We start from the raw sequence: 18,985 nt of genomic DNA on the forward strand, positions 1-18,985 counted from the left end.
CTCTCTCTGTCTCAAAAAATAAAAAAAAAAAAAAAAAAAAAAAAAAAGAAAGAAACTGACTTTAAAAAACTCCACTCTGAATAAAGCTAATTAAGCATTAATTAAAAGTCAGTTGAAAGGAATTTTTATCCTAAAATATGGAAAACACTTCTTAAAGAATTAGATTTACTATACTATATTTTGCAACAAGTTACCAAAAGGTTTTTGAGAAAACCAACTGCCAGTTCTCAATGCATTTGTAATTAGTCAGGTCATATCAGATGCTTACATACAGCTTATTAAAACTTCATGTCTTTACTCATATATACTCTTAGCTTACACAAGATTTTTTAAATGAATACTATCTTTGGAGTAGGAAAAACTTTGTTATGATTGTATAATAGATTAAAAATATCTCTTCTAAAAATAGAAAATAAACCATTTTCCAAAGTGATAATTTTTACAGTCCTCTGGTCCATATGATATATAATTTATGCTAATTGACAAAGTGAAGCAATGTTGCTGATGCTAACAAACTTACTGGTAAAATATGGTAATAAATCTTGGTTAATATTTAGTGAATTTAAAACACAAAATAGGGGTGCCTGGGTGCCTCAGTCGGTTGAGCGTCCAACTTTGGCACAGGTCATGATCTCACAGTTCATGGGTTCAAGCCCCACATCAGGCTGTGTGCTCACCACTTGCTCAGAGCCCAGAGCCTGCTTCAGATTCTGTGTCTCCTCTCTCTGCCCCTCTCCCATGCACGCTTTGTCTCATTTTGTTTCTCAAAAATAAATAAATGTAAAAAAAAACACACACACAAAATAAAATTAAAATTTCAAATTCTCATTTAGTGTAATAAAATGACTAAATAGTTTCACAAAAATATAGTTCATATCCTTTCTAATTCTAAAGGCAAATCTTTACAATTTAAAAATACTACATTTTAAAATCTGACTGTCTTGGCTCTTGGAACTAAATGATATGGCTAATTGCTGTTAAGTTTATGCAGTACTCCTAGAACTCAGATTTTTAGTTCACGAAAATTACGTATCCTCCACACCATAACATACCAACACATGGAAAGGATTAATTTAAATATAACTAGTGGTGGGGCACCTGGGTGGCTCCGTGGACTCTTAAGTGCCCAACTTCGGCTCAGGTCATGATCTCGCAGTTCGTGATTTTGAGCCCACATGGGGCTCTGTGCTGACAGCTCAGAGCCTGGAGCCTGCTTCGGATTCTGTGTCTCCTTCTCTCTCTCTGCCCCTCCCCCACTTGCAATCTCTCTCTCTCTCTCTCTCTCTCTCTCTCTCTCTCAAAAATAAATAAGCATTAAAAAAAATTTTAATGTAACTAGGGCCACCTGGGTGGCTCAGTTGGTTATGCCTCTGACTCTTGGTTTCAGCTCAGGTTATGACCTCATGGTTTCATGAGTTCAAGCTCCACATCACGCTCTGTGCTGACCTCATAGAGTGTGCTTGGAATTTTCTCTCTCCATCTCTGCCTCTCCCCCACTCAGGCTGTCTCTGCCTCTCAAAAATAAATAAACTTTAAAAAATTTTTAAAAAGTAACTAATATTAGCCAAGTTTCTTTTTTTTTAAACATAAAACTTAACAATTATGACTGAATATAAAGGAGGTCAGCCTCTATCCTGAAGGCATAAAATAGGAATCATAAGAGCTGTTTAAGACTGTTTTACAAATCTTGGGGAAAAAAGGCATGACTGTTAAATATTTTTAACCTTAGGAAAAAGAATTCATTCCTTAATTAAAAACAAACTTGAGGTGCTCTGGTGGCTCAGTCAGTGAAGAGTCCTACTCTTGATTTCTTTTCAGGTCTTGATCTTGCCATTTGTGAGTTGGAGCCCCATGTTGGCTCTGTGCTGAGCATGGGGCCTGCTTGGGATTCTCTCTTTCCCTCTCCTTCTGGTCCTCACATAAGTGCATGCACTCTTTCTCTCTCTCAAAAATAAATAAATAAACTTAAAAATATGAATTTTTAATTTTTTTATTAAAGTTTATTGATGTTGAGACAGAGAGAGGGAGAACAGGCTGAGAGAGCAGGATAGAGGATCTGAAGCAGACTTTGCACTGATAGCAGAGAGCCCCATGCAGGGCTTGAACTCATGAACCATGAGATCATGATCTGAGCTGAAGTGGTGGGACTGAGCCACCCAGGGACCCCCAAAATATGTATTCTTAAAACAAACTATAATCTTGAGAAACAAGATTTGCACTTAAATTTGCATTTTTTTAAAAATAAAAAAAAATTAAGCATGTTACTAATTCTTTTTTTTTTACTAATTCTTAAATAAAGAAAAGAATATATAAACCTGTAATTTTAATATCCTATTGAGCAATTTCTTAGATTTTTGTAGTTTTATTTCATATTAATTTGTTTTTACAGTTTTAATTGCAAAGTATTTTAACTATTTTTATAATTTAGCATTATATAATTCTTTCCATGTCCCTAAAGAGTTTTTATTTTTTTGTTTGTTTGTTTGTTTTTGTTTTTTTTTTCTAAAGAGTTTTTAAAACTCTTCAGTTTATTATTTAGTTATTTACTTGGCTAAATAATATTCCATTGTGTAAGCTGACAAAAGTTTATGAAATTTCCCCATGTTTTAAATAGTAACATTACTTCCAATTTTTCCTATTAATTAAAAACACTGTAACAGACATTTTCAGCCATAACTTTTCCCATATTTGGCACTATTTTTTTAGGCTACATTCCCAGAGACTTGGGATTTTTTTGGTCAAAGAGTATATATCTTTTTATGGCTCTTCAAATACATCATCTCAAAAGTATCTGAATATCAATATGCTTGAAAAAAATTCATAATACATACCTCCTCCTAACTCAAAGCAGTTTTTCTCCCAGAGTGACCCATCTTCAAGATTACCACCACCAGCAATCTAGGTGAGTTAGGGGCAATCTGTGGCACCTTCTCAACCTTCTTCCTAATCATTCTTCCTCATACTCTGGATTTCACCTCCTAACAGCCCTCCAATGGATCCAGTTAGTTTATCTCTGCTGCCACCACCACCAACCTTGTCTTAACTAGCCTCAGGAAGTTCCCCTTTACCACCTTCATTGAATTCTAAACAATGCAAGCCAGAATATTTTCAAAGCTTAGATCAAATACAGATATGATTTTGTCATCCTTTGCTTTAAAAAGCTTAAACTTTCTGCTGTAATTTATATGAAATCAAAATCATTAATTGATCCTATAGTTGAATATCTTGCCTATCTTTCCACCCCAGCCTAATTAAATTTATTCATCTTTCAGATCAGAACTTGAACATCAATTCCTCAGTGAAATTTTCCTGAATTCCTTATTGTAGTATTTCTAAAACTGTGACTAGCTACAGCGCATGTGGAGTAAATTTTTAATTACCATTTAGGAGACCACCTGTCTCTGTAGATTTAAACCTAATACAACAGAGATCCTTCAGATTAAATAATCTTTTTTTTTTAATTTTGCTTATAATAAGCCAAAATATTCAAGCACATTAAATATCTGAATGACATGAAGTTAAGAAGAATAACAATTATATAGCATGCCAAAATCTGTAGTCAAAAAGAGAACAATGGTCTCCTAGAATACCAAATCTTATGGTCCCAAACAAATTTGAATTTAGCAAGGATGTAACTAAACTCCTACACTAATTCCATAAAGTCGAATGCAAAATTGACAAAGCTTTTGTGAGTCTATGATTTAGTTGACCAAATGCTTGCTGTGAATTAATGAGGAAGCAGTGGGACTGCCAAGTGAAAACAATGCTACAAGCCAAATTATCCCAATAAATGAAAAGTATCCAATGCCAAATCTCTAATCAGAGCAGTCATTTACTCTGTCCATTATGAACTGACTTTGTAAAGGAAAGAGGGTGTTACAAGAATTGGCTTATTAGGATAGTAAAGCAATTGAAGAAAATAATGTTCACTGATCAGGGAGTCAACATATCAAAAATGGTAAGCCAGAAAAAGACAAAACATAGGGGGCACAATAGATGACTTCAAGAATATCAATTACTGTAATTAGGAATAGAGTTTATATAATAACAAAAAAATTTTTGACTCAATTTATAAAAAAAATTCTAACAGCTAAACAAAATATAATGAACCCCAATTGACCTACTGACCTTCCTGTCACTCAGACAGAAATTAGATGTCAGTCTAATCAGAATTTTGAAATGGGGTATTCCCATACTTGGTTAGACCTAATGATCTGTAATGCTACTTCCAAACCCAAGTCTATGAATGAGGAGTAACTTACTAAAGAGGATTAGAATTAAAAAAATAATACTTTTAAAATCAAAATACATAATTTCAGTGTCAGGAAAGTTAGCATTTGTGAAAGTATTTTGCAAACTAAAAGCAATCTATACAGAAAAACTTTATTATTGATTAGGAATTGAAAGAAAATCTGGTTTAATATTTTTATATCTATATTTAGGTTCTCAAAAGAAAATTATCTTTAACCTTTATTTATTATTGAGAGATAGAGACAGAGCATGAGCATGGGAGGGGCAGAGAGAGGAGGAGACACAGAATCCAAAGCAGGCTCCAGGCTCTGAGCTGTTAGCACAGAGCCCAACGCGGGGCTCAACTCCCAGAAGTGAGATCATGACCTGAGCCGAAGTCCCATGCGTAACCGACTGAGCCACCCAGGCGTCCCTATATTTAGGTATGTTTTATTTAAAAATCCAAACACTATTGGAGGCGTTAAGTGGCCGACTTCGGCTCAGGTCATGATCTCACGGTTCATGAGTTTGAGCCCAGCGTCGGGCTTTGTGCTGACAGCTCAGAGCCTGGAACCTGCTTCAGATTCTGTGTCTCCCTCTCTCTCTGCCCCTCCCCTGCTCATGCTCTGTCTCTCTCTCTCTCTCTCTCTCAAAAATAAATAAACATTAAAAAAAATTTTTTTAATGCAAACACTATTCAACCAATACTCACGAGTAATTTTCATTTTTACTTGAAGTCTTAAAACTTAAAACTTCAGAGTTTATTTTCTCTATGGAAAAACATTTTTTTAAGCTGGAATTATGTATATATATGCTAAGTACTTTAGCTTTAAAGATACAATCTGTAGATTCATACTTCATTTTAAAAGAGAAGCCAGAAATTTTTTGTTGCCCCAAATATTGTCCTCATATTACAATGTAAACAGGCCTTATTTTTTTTTAGAAAGAAAGCAGATTTTTTAATCAAGAGCACTGTAAGCAATAAATCCATGTATCTCTTATTTGCTAAAAATGTCACTCTTTTATGAATGATATATAGCATGCTACATAGACAAAACCTTGTCAAAGCCAATGAGTGTCTTGACAGTACACAGAATTTGGTTGTTGGCTTTTACATTAAAGAAAAATTAAGATTTTCAATTACATTGCTTATGCTAAAAGTTTATTTAAAAACTGCAATTAACTGTTCATTCTCTATAATGAACTAAAAAAGATATTAAATGGTGTATGAAAATGAGAAATGTGTACTTGATTTCAGGTTTATGTTAGTTTTAATGGATAGTGTAATACAGTAATTACAAATATGGGATATATTCAAATCTTGCCATCAGCACTTACTAATAGTATGGATTTAGCCTGGTTCTGCTTTTCAGTAAGCATCAGGGGTTTTGTTTGTTTGTTTGTTTGTTTGTTTGTTTTTGTAATGAGTCATAATGTTTAAAATACTGGGCAAAGAAACCTTACATGGTACCTGGCCTGTAGCAATCTCTCAATAAATGGTAAGAAAGAGGTACTAACTGTGTCATTGGACTGTATCCAACATGTAGGCATAGAGACTGAACTATATACTCATCTAATATTACCCTTTTCTATTCTATTCTTTCAACAAATTAAAAAAAAATTTTTTTGAGAGAGCATACATGCAAGTGGGGGAGGGGCAGAAGAGAGAGGGAGAGAGAGAATCTCAAGCAGGCTCCACACCCTCAAGGAGCCTGACACAGGGCTTGACCTCACAACCGTGAGATCAAGACCTGAGCCCAAATCAAAAGTTGGTTGCCTGGGGTACCTGAGTGACTTGGTTAAGCATCCAATTCTTGATTTCAGCTCAGGCCATAATCTCATGATTCATGAGATCTAGCCCCATATTGGGCTCTGTGCTGACACCATGGAGCCTGCTTGGGTTTCTCTCTCTCTCCTCTCTCTGCCTCTCCCCTGCTCTGTCTCCCTCAAAAATAATTAAATAAACTTCTAAAAATGTTAAACAACAAAAGAGTTGGTCACTTAATCAACCAAGCCATGCAGGTGCCCCATAACATTATCCCTATCTGATAGTAATCCAAAGTGGAAAAAGAAAAAAAAAAAAGCTACTGTGGAGGTACAAAGAGCTATGGGAAGACAGAGGAAGGAAAGACTCATTCTGACTCATAGAATCAGAAGATTCCTGAGTCGATAATCTCACTTTAACACTGAAATAAGTGTTAAATGATGGGTAAAATTTCCACAGGTAAAAACTGTAAACAATCAGTGAAGAGATTAGCTGGTTTTAAGTAGTTAATTAAGTTATCCAGACTTCCTCCCAATTTGTGTTCTTTCTACTTGGCTTAGTAATTTTATTTGACTTTAATCACCTTTTAAAAATGGAGAGTTTAAACAAAATGAAGTAAAAGTACAAATTAATTTTTCTTTTTTAATTATACATTCTTAGGCTTTAGATAAAATGTGAAAACCCCCCTTCAAGTAAGACCCAGGTGTAGCATTCTACACACTTTTTCATATATCTAGACATCCTTCCTTACACAACAGTGTGTAAGAGTATGTTCTCTAAACAGGCACCTTTAGTCTCAGAACCCACCTTTGTCACTCACCTGCAATGCAGCAAGTTCTTTCATTTCTGTAATCCTCCATTTCGTATCTTTAAAATGCAAACTCTATAGGTATCTATATCACAGGTTTGGTATAAGGACTGACATAGTATATGTTCAGTGCTAAGTGGAGTGTCTAATTTGGAAACACTATTATTGGCATAGTTATCACTCTTTCTTATTAGTCCATTAAAAGATTTTTATATAAATTTTTAGCCCTGATAGGCCTATCATAACAATATGGGCACTTTAAAAACAAAATCGAAGGACACAATTTTTAGTTTTGTATGTATGACACTTATAAAGAAATTGTTATGTTCATGTAGAAAAATAAGTAAATGAGTGAAAAATTTTATAAGTAAAATATTAGTATAATCATATTAGAAAAACTTAAGTTAGTCAAAAATAAGTAAACTCTTTATGCCCACAAGATACCACCTAGCTTACTCAGTACTTGAAACCATACTAAAGAATGTCTAGACTTTTATTTTAAGATACTTCTACTATATATTCCTCAAAACAGTAAAAGCCACTATCCGTCAAAAACAACTATCCACTGAGCAACAAGTAGTGGAAAGAATATCCTGAAGTTAGTCCTGTGAGAGCACAAATCATCTCTGCGTTTTTTAAAACCCATTCCAGGGGTTAGCACAAGACCTTGCTCATAGTAGGCACTTAATACATTTTTGAAAAATGAAAGGCATGAACTGACTTGGAATCTTATTTCTAAGACTGACTTTCCCATGACTTATCTGTGACCTTCACCAAGTCCCTTGAGTTTGTCTGGCCTTCTTTGTCTCCATCGACAAAGAAATTAAAATTCCTTAAAATTCTAATCAGTAGAAGAATCTGTGTAAAACAATATAGGATACTTTGTAAGTAGGTTGAAGAAAGGTCAAAACCACCTCAGAAAATACTGAATTGAATGGTTAATTAAGCATGTTCAAATAGTCAAGAGCACTGGAAATTTAGCTTTCTTACCACCAACCTGGAAACATCCTATAGGAGTTGATGTTTCACATATATCATTGTTATGAAAAAGCTATCAATATCTCTTTTCTGCTTCTTAACTCAGTTCCTCCTGCTACAGTCATTTCTGCTTAGTCTTTGGTAGAGGTGACATTTTTTTTTTTTTCTGTTTGTTAATTCAGAGGTACTGGCCCATCCTAATAAAAACCAAGAACCAAATAAAAAGTCAACTTAGGGTTCTGTTTGTTATTTTTTATTTACAGAAAGAAAAGAAAAAGTCTACCACTCAGGCATGCTTTAAATTAGAAACAGAGAACACGAAACACTATTTACCAGATATACTTCAGTTTTATATTAGAGCCAATTAAAGGAAAGAGAGTGAGAGATAAAAAGAAAGGGAACTGAAAGGGAGGGGAAGAGAGAGACAGAGCTTTGGGATTTGCCAAGCCCTGAGAGGCAATGACTCTTACTCATAATGATCCTTGGAAAAACAAAGCACAACCCTTTAGATAAAATAAATAAATAAACTTTACCAGAATTAGTTATAAATTATATTTTAATTAATGTTTAAAATTTGAGAGCATAGCAAATCTTGCTCTTACCCAGATAAAGGGCTCTGTCTTCTTGCACATAAAAGAGCATATATAACACTGACTTGTAGGGGGGAAAAAGTGGTACTTTTTTTTTTTTTTACATCTTAATTTTGCTGACATTTCAGACATTGATTCCAAGTAATTCCAAAGCCAAGTTGCACATTTGCAACCCTATAGACAATGATGTCATTTCTAGGTAGTTGAGATAAGGCCCTAAATAAAATGCAGCAAAAAATCTATCCAGTCGATAGGCTAAAGCTTTCTTAATAAAATAATCCTTTAATGCTTATATTTATGTTCTTCAGGATAAATGATCCAGATCTCACCTTTTTTTCCTTAGATCATATCTGAATATATTCAATCAATATTGTGAACACTTATCTCACTTCCAGTTTCTTCATATATCTCTTGAAACTAGATAAAGTATCATTTTCTTCTTTAAGTTATAAACTTTCTCCTGAAAACTGTTCATGATTCCATCTTCAAGTCAGTTTTAAACAAAGCTAACTATTTAAAGAAATTCTACATAGGAACATAGACAAGAAAGAGTCTTACTCTACAAACCACAGCCTGATGTATTTGTCTTGGCAAATTAGAACTTTTCACTTACATAAGTTGTTTAAAATCTGGCAAACCTGCCCCGTCAGAGGTTTGACAATGACTGAGTTCGGAAACAGTCATCAAGTGGTCCCTGAGTAACATACTTCTCATTGCCTATCCAGAATCATCCTTGCTCTCTCAACTTTTTGGTACATTTCATTCAATGTAAGTTTGTTAGGCACTATGGTTCTGAGACATATTTTATTCTGCTGCATGTTTCCCAGGTGTCCTTCAGCTTAACATTGAATAATGGTTAATTAACCGCAGTATTTCAAGTAACATTTCATTAGGTCACATGCAGTCTATTTCCAAATTAGTGAATTTCAATCAATGTGCTGAAATCCATCTCCCTCAAACTAAACACAGTGAGAAGTGAAAACATTCCTACTCAGTAATGTGAGTCTTGGTTGGAAAGTTTTTTAAGTATGCCCATTGTAATTAAATAATAAAAGCATTGCATTTCCACATTAGAGTATCAGAGCTGAGTAAGGAGACAGTAGTACAAGAAGTAATAAATTTACTCTAACAAAAACCAGTTACACTATGACATAATTGCTATTACTGGTTTATGGAGAAGAGTCCCAGGTATAGAAATTAAAGTAAATTAACTGAATTAAATAATTTGGACTTATTGAAAACAGCAAACTTATTAACTGAATGTTAAACATCACATATTTCTGTTATTATTTCTAATCAATATGTAACTTCTTTATAGGTATTTTTAATCGATTTTGCTTGTGTAAGTTGAAACAAGCACTATTTAGGCATCACAAATTTTCATGGAAATAGAATGACAAATCATTCTAAGAAAACGAGTGATTCACTGCTTGATACAGTCATTTGAATGGGTTAAAAGTTAATAATTTGAGATAGAGAACATAAATAATGATTTGAGATAGAGAACCCCAAACTGATATTTTTTGCAATTTGGTTTTCCACTCTTGCAGGCATAGTTATTTTCCTAGACTGTACCCATGGATATGACTATATATTAGAAGAAAGCCAAAGTAAACCCTTTAAAGTATAGCATCTTTTTAGTAGTTAGGGAAAACAAAACCCAAAAATGACTGAACAGTATGCTGCTAACATTTGCTAATAGAACACTGAAATGTAACACAAAAGAGTATGAGCTTCAGAATCAAAAATCATTTAGTAAATTATACTCTTTAATTTTCTTCACCTTAGAATAGAAAAAAAAACAATGTGGAGTCTTGCCTTATGCCTTTTTTCACCCGTCCTTTGTGCCCCTTAAAAACTCTAAGCTCAATTTTTTTTTTTTGAACTTTGACTCAGAGTAACTTCTTAATCTCCTTGGAATGCTTTTCTCCCATATTCTTCTCCTGTTTCATTTCTATCTTGTGTCTCCCCTGACTCTGCCCCAGTCTTTATCTATTTCTTAATCCTATTTTAATTTCTAAAAAGGATATAACACTAACAGGAATTACGTGATGTAATTTATGTGTGAATTTACCCTCCACCTGAGTGACATCTGTATTATTCACAACTGTTTCTTCAATACCAAAAATATTACACAATATATTACTTATACATCAATAAATAGTTATAAGTGATTAAATGAATACTGAAAGAGACAGAAGCTTTATTATTTTCTCAAAATTCAAAATTCAAATTCAACAGATCACTTAATAGGATTGTGACCTGGAGCAACTTACTTCAATTTTATTAAAGGATAATGATATTTCAGAGGGTTATTACATCATATAATGAGTGTGAAGTACTTACCTCTGTGTCTATTCTAAAAGTTCAATAAATGGTGGCTGCCATTATTGCAAATTTTATCTCTAAAAGGGTCTTTTGGGGGAGTGTAAGAATCACAGTCATTCAGAAAGCCTGTTTCTTCTCTTGGTTTCCTGCCCGTTAGAAGAGCAGGAGGAACTCTTGCATGGGGCAGCTCACACATGAGAAAGCCTTCTGGCCACACAAAATGTGCACATCTGTTCCTTAGGCAGCCCATATTCATATGTTATCTTAACTGAGCAACCTTGAAAGGCAGGGGCAAAGGAGAAGGGAGCATGATAGAGAAGAGCAACCATTTCCCTCCAGAAGGACTTTCATTGAGCACTTTGGTTGAAACACTCTTATACTCTTCCTAATCTGATTAAATGGATTAGAAGCAGCCTCCAAAGAGATCTATTGATAGAGGTTATGTGTATTTTGTGTCATACCTATCCAGGTGAATCCATCAACTCAAGGTTCCCTTCAGTAGACAAAAAATAACCACACTGATTTTCCTTTTTTTTTTTTAAGTTTATTTATTTATTTTGAGAGAGAGACAGAGTGGGGGGAGGGCAGAGAGAGAGAAAGAGAGAGTGAATCCCAAGCAGGCTCCACACTGTTAGTGCGCAAAGCTCGATGCGGGGCTCGAACTCACAAACCATGAGATCATGACCTGAGCCAAAGTTGGACGCTTAACCAACAGAGTCACCCAGGTGCGCCGACTTTCCCTTGTAATACATGTATTGATTTCTGCCTGTTTCTTAGCTACGTTCAGATTAGCCTGGACTTTCCTCTCAGATACATGGTTAATGTTGTCTTGGGAAAAGAGCTGAGCATTAAGAAATTAAATTAGATACACTAGCATAAGAAAGCAGTACTTTTTAGACTGGGCTATTCTTATATTGTTTATATTTCCTCTTTCCCTTACTAGTTTTGCTCAGGATTAGTATTGAGTGAAAGTAGTTTGGAAATTTCTATCTTAGGTCAAAACCAAATGGGAAGCAAAGGCAACATATTTTGTTCATAGTGTGGCAGAACTTTGAATATGGGACAGCATAATACTTGGGGCCTGTATGATAATGAAAGCAGTCATTTGGAGGCAACTCTGGGAAGGATGAAATGCCTAGGAAGATAATTCAGGTTGCTTGGTCTCCTGCTCTTCATCACATGTAAATTATCTTTCTAATGCTAAATCCTTTTGCTTTGTAACAAAAAGATGGCAATTTTTGTTTCATTGTATTACTTAAAACATGGGCAGTTTTAGGTTACTAAAACTTGATGCTATTTTATTGTTTGTGAGAGAAAACCAACACTGGAGAACTTGAATAAAATCAGCCATATGACAACTGTGTTAAAAAAAATAGCTAACTTAACATGGGTGAGATATTATGCTAAAAACACTAGACATGATTTATCTCACTCCACCTTTCATTCAATCTTATGAAGTATTGTTATCCCTATATTACAGATGCAGAAACCAGGGATTAGAGTTTTTAAATAACTTACCCTAAATCATAATATCAGTAGGTAATACAGTCCAGATTCATTCTCAGGCCAGGTTTCAAAACCCACTCGGAAATATGTGTACTGACTTGATACGACCTGCTTCTAATTGTTCCAAAAGAGAACTGAGAGGCATAGTTAGATTACACACGAGGTATGATGATTTGTTGACACACTTACATCAACTGCCTCTAACACTCTGATTGTCAAATTGCACGTTGAAATAGATTCTGGGGCGCCTGGCTGGCTCAGTCAATTAAGCGTCCAACTCGATTTTGGCTCAGGTCATGAAATCATGGTTAGTGAGATCAAGCCTCTTGTCAGTCTCATCGCTAACACTGTAGAGTCTGCTTGGGATTCTCCCTCTCCCCCCATCTCTCTGCCTCTCCCCTGCTTGAGCTCGCTCTCTCTCTCTCTCTCTCTCTCTCCCCCCGTCTCTCTCAAAATAAATAAATAAACATTAAAAAATACACTCTAAAATAATCATATATAAGAATATGAAATGGAAACAATCCAAACCCACAAACCACATTTTGTATTCTATGGCTATGCTAGGATAGGAAGGGATACTATAACATTAAAACAAAGAGTGTTTTGTGAAACATTCTCCAAGTGTATGAAACAATTGTTTTAATATTTTGAGTAAAAGAAGCACATTTTAAAATTTACAGTAGGTGAAATTGGTTGCATTTGAAAAAAAATACCTGAATATTTTTAGAGTTTTATTTAAAGAAACCAATGTGTTTACCAAGGATGTATTTTGGTTTTCATTTACCAATTGATTTTATTTGTACTGATGTACTTACATGTGTTAATGAATATGTTTAGAGAAAAACAATATGCAGCACTAGAAACATTTGAGCATTTTTACCACTAGGCCTTGATAGAAAGCATGTGTGGGACAGCATCTGTCTGCATTTAAGTTGCACAGAACCTGGAGGAAGAAATGGAAGAACCTAAAGCAATAGCTATAGGTTAATATTACAGATAGTTGGACATATTTACACAACACAAAGTGAATTTATTTTGCAGTGGTTCAGTTTAAGACAACAATATGGACAGCTAAACTGGATATCAGGGTTCATAAAACAAAGTATTTGGCTTGAATTCTATAGGGTGGATTATCTATGTTGCCCATATTATTTAGACAATTTTGTAAAACACTCAAAATAAGCTTTATGTCTCTGTACTGAAATGATTTCATGCATCCTCTTAAGTATTTGTTTGGTTTTTATATTAAATATTTTATTTATAATAGGAGTTCATTCTATTATTTCAACTTTTACCCATCATATGGCTTTATTTGTGTTCTAAAGGAAGAAATGCAGTATCTCTCTTTATCACAGAGTAAGAGAATAAGAAGCTGTTCTTTTTGTTTGTTTTTGCTACTAGACTCAAAATAGCTACATCTTTAGAAGAGAATAGATGCAGGCAGCTCGTTTTTACGTCCTTAACTTTCAAATGAGATTGAGGTAGAAGCAGTCATCAGAAAGGAGGGGATTCTGAAAGGAACAGAGATATACACAATCATAGAGGAAAAAAGGAAGCTTAAGTGCACACAAAGAAAGTTTAAATTACTTTCAGCTAATTAGTTAGTATTCCATTTTATTTATTTTTAATCTTTGCACATGTGAATATTACGAATCCCAACAGTCATAATATAAATGCTGTGCATTTTATGTCCCTTAGCTTATCTTTTGGCTCTTCTATTACGAATTGTCATTTTTAAAAGCCTTCTTTAGTGTTTGTTTTCCTTCATTCCAACTTACTCTTTACAAACATTTCTTATTTTCTGTCTAAGCAAACCTTCCTAGTATTTTGGCCATAATTTGAAAACTATGAAATTTTGTGTTTATATATATGTCTTAACCAACGGACCCAAATATAAGTGCATTCAGCAGAAAGGGGCAAAATAGCCCAGCTAAGGAAAACATTTTATTTTTCCCATGATGGTAGCTGAGTTATTCAAATTCTGTTATGAAAAAAAAGTGTATATTTGCATGGGTGAGCAGTTTTTCTCTAAAAATAATTGGCACTGCACAGACACAGAATAAACTCAAGGAAGGCATTTTAAAATAAGACCATGTGGACATATTTTACATGTTCATAATGCTCATCATAGACGAGTGATCAATTACAAAATAAAAATAAAAATAAATACATAAATAAACTATACATAATATAAATGATCCTGAAAAGAATATTCTTTACTAGGTCTTTTCTCACACTCATTAATTTTCTTCACTCTCCGCGAACATAAAACACTTGTCACTGCTGTGGTATTTTATCAAAAGAGAGCCATCTTTGTATCAATGTTGACTTTACTTAAATAGTAACAGCAGTCATGCCACTTCTCTGTTAAAAAAAAAAAAAAAATTTTTGGAGATTCTTCTTTCTATAGAATATCATCTATGCTCTGTTTTTTGGTCCCTGTCTACACCTCCCTACCTCACGCACTGCAAAGTCAAATCAAGGACTCTCGAATGTGAAAACACGAGCAGGTCTCAGCTGTTTCTATTCTGAAGGGTTCCAGCTGGATTTCACATACTTGTCGCATATAACTGTCTTATGCTCAATGATTGACTTAAGAGCCATCTCATTCATGAAGACTTTTCATTGCCTCCCTCATAGCACCCACTTCTGTGGAAGGCATGTAAGTGAATACGGATTTGGATTGAATTCACTTCTAGACCCTTTAAAATACTAAAGCTATATATAAAATCACAGATCTATAGCTGGAAGAAATTTCAGAGACAATATAGCTTAAACTTTGCATTTTTAAATATAGAAAACCTTGGCATCCCACCCTAACTATAGTATCCTGGGCACATAGTTTACTTAGGATAAAGTGATATAGTGATAAAATTAAGTTAAAATCTTCTTAAAGTTTCCAAAGTAGAAGTCATTAGTTTGTGTTCTACAGGATAGATTATCTAAATTGACCATATTAATTTCTGTAATGAAATCCTTCCTCATATCTTCCTACATTTGTTTAGTTTTGATATAGTTATTCAGTTTCAAAAGGATTCTTTTCTAGTAGTTTAAAACGTTACCCATAATAAACCCTCAAATAAATGCTTCTTGAAGAAGAAAGAACTTGAGTTGGTCTTTGAGCATAAGTAATTCAGTCATATGTGGACAATCTGGTAAGGTAGATGTGGATTCAATCTGAGGAATAGTATTTCCTGTCATTAATAATGACTTTTCCTAAAATTTATTTAATTTATTTAATTTTACATAGGAAGACCTCCAGTAAAAGGAGGTAATATTTTCATATCTCACATATGACTGGGCCAATTAGAAAAAAATTCAGTAGAGCTGAACAATCTCATTGATTGCTAAGTCTATATTTTTATCAGTTTATCTATTCTGAATACAGTGTTATCTTTCTCATGCTTGGTATGCATACTCACTACCACCACACAGAGGCTCTATAAACAGGACAACCACAATCATAAACAGGCTATATAAACAGGAAAACCTATGTGGTATAGTGAAAAGAGCATTATCTGTGTGAGAATCTGACAGACCCAAAGTTTTCAAATTAATTAGTTGTAGGATTTTTTAATCCATTATCTAACTTCACTGAATCTCAGTTTCTACATTTTTCAGAATAAATTAAAATATTAACCATGGTAAGAGATTAATAGAAGAAATTTATGTAGAGGTCCTGTATAGGCCAATTTCCTGTTCCTATGTGTGTCTCCCCATACTGAAGCAACTCATTTGTCTCTGTTTTAAAGCATTATAGGTTTTCCCTAATTAAGATTTTATTGAGTGAATCTTGGGGAGAAAAAAGAATTTTTCCATATTTGCAGCAGCTGCTATGAACTGTGAATGTATCTCATTTGAACTATTATTAAAAAAAATAAAATATGTGATTTCTCTTGCCTTTTAGGAGCCTAAGTTGCCAAAGGATTACCTTGCACAAAAATCTATTTTTCTCCTTTGTTTGTAACTCTGTTGTAACAATCATTCATCTCACTGCAGTGGCCAACAACCAGGCTTTAGTGGCCACAAATCCTGTAAGTAAAATGAGATTGTATCCTTAGGTTCAAAGGTTAGAGGGAAAGAAATGTGAACAGTGGTGGGTGCGTGGGTGGGGGGGGGTGTCCTGATATATGTAAGTGTGTATAAATACATATGTGTGTGTGTGTGTGTACACACACAAAATAGGGTCTGGCATATGGAGATATAGGTAAATATAGGTATATATGTATATAGGTATATAGGTAAATATAGGTATATATGTATATAGATGTATATAGGTAAATACATCTCAATCTTTCCCAGGTTATAAAAGTTGACTATCAAAAGGAAGAATACATTTCTATGCTTAAATTATTTATATATGATACATATACATATCATATATAAGATATATATATATATATATATATATATATATATATATATAATTTACCTCATTTTATGCTTAGGGTCCTGCTGCTAGTGGGACATAAGAATTTATGACCACATAACATCTACTCAGTTGAATTTTAAAAATTAATCAAAGCAAATAATTGTGTAGTTAGAAAAAACAAGACATGGTAATAGAAAAATTCCTATCCTACATTTGGGATCAGACTGACTTTAAATAGTTGATAAAACTAGAGGAAAATGACTTATACATTAAACTTCTTTACATTAAATTTTTAAAGGACTACTAAGTCTTCATTATCTAGGCAAATATTTATAAATTGTTTCTCTATAACACCTTTGGAAGTACAATTTTTTTCTTTAAAAAAATTTTTATTGAAGTACAGTTTCCACACAATGTTACATTAGTTTTAGGTGTATAACATAGTGATTCAACAACACTATATGCTTTTCTCACCACAAGTGTAGCTCTCACCTGTCGCTGTACATCACTATTACAATACCATTGACTATATTTTCTATGCTATACCTTTCATTCCCATGACTTATTCATTCCATAGGATGGAAGCCTGTGCCTCCCAACTCCCTTCACCCATTTTGCCCATCTCCCGGCTCTCCTACTTTCCATCTCTAGTAACAATAGCTTGTTCTCTGTATTTATGGGTCTGTTTCTGGAAACACAATTTTTAGGATGAGTATCAAAAGATACACAGAAATAAGCACAGAGACTGTCATAATATAAAAGCCATATTTTAAAACATAAACACAAGTTTACTTATACAAATGCACACATTTTATGTAAACTATATGTACATGTGAGCTATATTTAAATCAAAGTATCTCCAAAAATAACAAACATATATTCAAGTATTTAAAATCATCTGCTTTTGTAATGTTTGTAGAATCCATACTACAGTTTTGGATATGGATTTTTGGAGGAGTGGATATGTATTGTGTATATAAAGTGTTTTTTTAAAGATTAAGTTATCTAGTTACTGAAATCAGGGAAGGGAAGGAATTTCCACTCAATGGGCCAATAAACAATACTCTCCTATGTGTTTTATGTCTGTATTGGGGTTATTTCCAAAATGCTAAGATTCCCTGCATTGTTTGCACATATGTATCCGGATTGCTTCATCTTGTATATGTTCCACTCTAACATCACTGGGTGAGGAAACACACTGGGATATAATTAACAATATAAAAAAACTGGCTACTGGGCTATCATTTAAGAGTGAATTTCTCTACAGCAAAGAGATTAGGAGTTTTGTCAAGAAGCTGCAGAGCAAGAGATGATAAATCTTACATTTAGATATGAGGATATTGTATTTAATGTGCAAATTGCAAGCTATAATATAGTTGTTCTTCATGTATTCTTGGAAAATTTATTGTTTGTTTATATCAGCAATGCCCTTCATAAAAATATGTTTGTGAAGCATGTTTTAAGTCTTTTTATCATGGTGGCTGATAGATTTCTATTTTTAAGGGAAGTTAGTAGTAAGAAGCCCAATTAGATGTGCATATCTAAAAACTATAACAGGTAAAAAATTTGAAGCTGAAGTCCATTATTTCTATAGAATATAATTGAATAACTCATTATTACCTTTGAGAAGACTTGTTAATATAATGTTGTGTTTGACATCAAGATACTTTATTTAAAATTTAATGTTATGCATTCTGCCAATGTATTTAATGGGAGACGAAGTTTTATCAATGTCCTTCAGGTAGAAAGCATTGTGTATAATCATGAAAACAAAATTAGAATTGTAAGACTTGTGTTCAGGGTGTAACCTGGGTTGATATTATATGAATATTAGCAAATCACTTAACTTCTCTCAGTTTTCTATCCATGAGATATGTGCCTAGTGATAAATTGTGTCACACAGCATTAAAGATTAAATAAAACAATATATAAAAAATACTTTAAGCTACCTAATATGCAAATGTTATGATTACTATTCTATGTTAACAAAGTATTTATTTTCCATGTATTTCACTTCCAGCTTTCTTTTTAGTGAAAAAAATATTTATATCAAAAATAATGATAATTGCCACTAAATATTTATTGAACAGATAATTAGGAGCTCATGAGAGTGACTGGCCGTATATTTCTGGGAGAGCTTTAAATTTATTCTCCTTTCTAAGAGAGTAAAATATATCTCTTCCTTCTTCATATTTACCCTGTATTTGAACCTTCCTCTTCCTATCCCTAAGAAGAGAGAAGAGAAAGTGGAGATCTCAGGAGAAGAGGAAGGAAATCATATTTTTTTTCTTCTTTTTTACTTACATGAAATCCTCAACCTCATTTATGAATAAGATAAAATATGGCTCGCTAGATTATTATTCACTAAGTAGTTGCATTGATAGCAGTTATATGCAAGACTTTGAATT

At 33.5% G+C, this 18,985-nt stretch overlaps 1 protein-coding gene across 3 annotated transcripts in view; it reads left to right on the plus strand.

Annotated features, from left to right (window-relative positions):
• The window catches only part of CALCRL (calcitonin receptor like receptor), a 103,675-nt gene that overhangs the window by 68,036 nt on the left and 16,654 nt on the right, over window positions 1–18,985 (plus strand). For all 3 annotated transcript variants that reach the window (XM_049615367.1, XM_049615366.1, XM_049615365.1), the window contains one exon: window positions 16,113–16,239. In XM_049615367.1, coding sequence (XP_049471324.1) covers window positions 16,113–16,239 — 127 coding nt within the window. The remainder of the gene's footprint in view (window positions 1–16,112; window positions 16,240–18,985) is intronic.

Source organism: Panthera uncia, assembly GCF_023721935.1.
Source record: "Panthera uncia isolate 11264 chromosome C1 unlocalized genomic scaffold, Puncia_PCG_1.0 HiC_scaffold_3, whole genome shotgun sequence".
Classification (NCBI taxonomy): domain Eukaryota; kingdom Metazoa; phylum Chordata; class Mammalia; order Carnivora; family Felidae; genus Panthera; species Panthera uncia.